At 36.9% G+C, this 1,818-nt stretch overlaps 1 protein-coding gene across 1 annotated transcript; it reads right to left on the bottom strand.

The window, feature by feature from the left end:
* On the bottom strand, window positions 578-1,534 carry LOC100521773 (olfactory receptor 7A17-like). Its single transcript, XM_003123393.1, has one exon. It carries the CDS (start codon window positions 1,532-1,534, stop codon window positions 578-580), a length of 957 nt encoding a protein of 318 aa, XP_003123441.1.

The following is a 1,818-nucleotide window of genomic DNA, read 5'->3' as shown; positions in this document are numbered from 1 at the left end:
AACAGAATGCTAATTAGGATTTATTAGAATAAAACCCAATGACCTGTTTTAAAACACACTAGCATGATAAAGTCTACACTATCAGGAAGACCAACAAAGGAGATGATATAAAAAGGAATGGTGTACACAGAAATGAAAAACTATGTTCTCAGATTTTTCCTCATCTATAAAGTTATTAAAATGGCCTAGTAGGAAAGTTTAGTTTTTTTTTCAATTTTTGTTTTAAACCATGACTATTCTTTTAGTAAAACTTAAGAGTTTTACCTGGGGTGATATTTGTCATTTGAGAAGAAATTATTCTTTATAAATCCAAGCCGTTCCATGGATAAATGGGATTTTCCAATATTTGCCATATCAATGTTTGGGAATAAAGTAATGAAAACAGGAAGAAACAAATAGGAGGTAAAACTGCTGGTCACGTGTGAGAGAATAGAGCTTTATAAAGTGAGTAAATTGTATAGAATACTTAAAAAATGAAAATTCGAGGAAACAAAAGAGCTACTTCTACTACCACAGTCTGATTAAAGGATCACAACTACTGACTCTGAGGTTTTGAACCTTGCAGTCATGGGCATTTCTATAGACCCAGAATAAGTTTCCTTTTTAGACTTTCCATTGCAAAGAATCTTTTCAGAGCCCCCTTTATGTCTTTGTTTCTCAGACTATAAATGAAAGGGTTCAGCAAGGGTGTGACCACAGTGTACATAACTGAGGCTACTGCACTTGCGTGTGAGCCGTGGGTAGCAGCAGCGCTGAAGTACACTCCTATGCTTGTACAAAAAAATAGGGAGACAACCAAAAGGTGAGATGCACAGGTAGAAAATGCTTTATACTTCCCTTGGGCTGATGAGATTCTACGTATGCAAGAAACTATCTTTGAGTAAGAGTAAAGGATACCAGCCAGGGGACCACCACCCAGCAGCCCAACTGTAAAATACATCACCATGTTATTAAGAAAGGTGTCAGAACAGGAAAGTTGAATGATCTGACTGAGGTCACAAAAAAAGTGGGGGATTTCCACACTTCCACGAAAAGAAAGCTGCAATGTCATTAGGCATTGTAATAAGGAATTGAGGATACATATGATCCAGGACACCAGAACCAGGAGTCTACAGAGCTGGGGGTTCATAATGACTGTGTAGTGCAGGGGGTGACAGATGGCCACAAACCGGTCATAAGCCATCACTGTCAGGAGAAAGATGTCCAACACTGCAGAGAGTATGAAAAAATAAATTTGTGTGATACAGTCTTCATAGGTTATAACTTTGCTCTGGGTCTGGATGTTCCAGAGCATCTTTGGGATTGTGGTGGATATAAAACAGATGTCTACAAATGATAGGTTAGAGAGAAAGAAGAACATGGGTTTGTGGAGTTGGCAGTCTGAGGTGACAACCAGGATGATGAGCAGGTTTCCAAACACAGTGATCAGGTACATGTAGAGGAAAAGTCCAAATATCAGAAGCTGCCATTCTGGTTCCTCTGCAAATCCCAGAAGAAGAAATTCTGAAATTTGTGTATCATTACATGGTTCCATGTGGTGGGATTTACTTATAGAAAAAAAAGGGAATAATATTACTAACATTAGTAAAAAGTAAACACACTAAACTGACATTACGAATTTATTTGAAGTGCTACAACTTATATTTTGCAGTCAATAAACTAATTTTAATAACCTGTGTATGCATCGGACTTTAGTAGATTTCCTAACTTACCTTTAACATTGATTTTTTTTCCAATCAATGTTTCTCTAAGAATTATGTATTCTACAGTTTTAATGAGAAGTTCTTCATGAATTCAAGGAATGTGAATTGAGATCTG

The sequence above is a fragment of the Sus scrofa genome, chromosome 2, assembly GCF_000003025.6.
Source record: "Sus scrofa isolate TJ Tabasco breed Duroc chromosome 2, Sscrofa11.1, whole genome shotgun sequence".
Lineage (NCBI taxonomy): Eukaryota > Metazoa > Chordata > Mammalia > Artiodactyla > Suidae > Sus > Sus scrofa.
Note: the sequence above shows the minus strand (reverse complement) of the source record. Positions and strands in the feature narration are given on the sequence as shown.

What these genes read in the sequence shown, in the direction of transcription:
- LOC100521773 (XM_003123393.1), bottom strand. Translation starts at nt 1,534, where the DNA reads ATGGAACCATGTAATGATACACAAATTTCAGAATTTCTTCTTCTGGGA.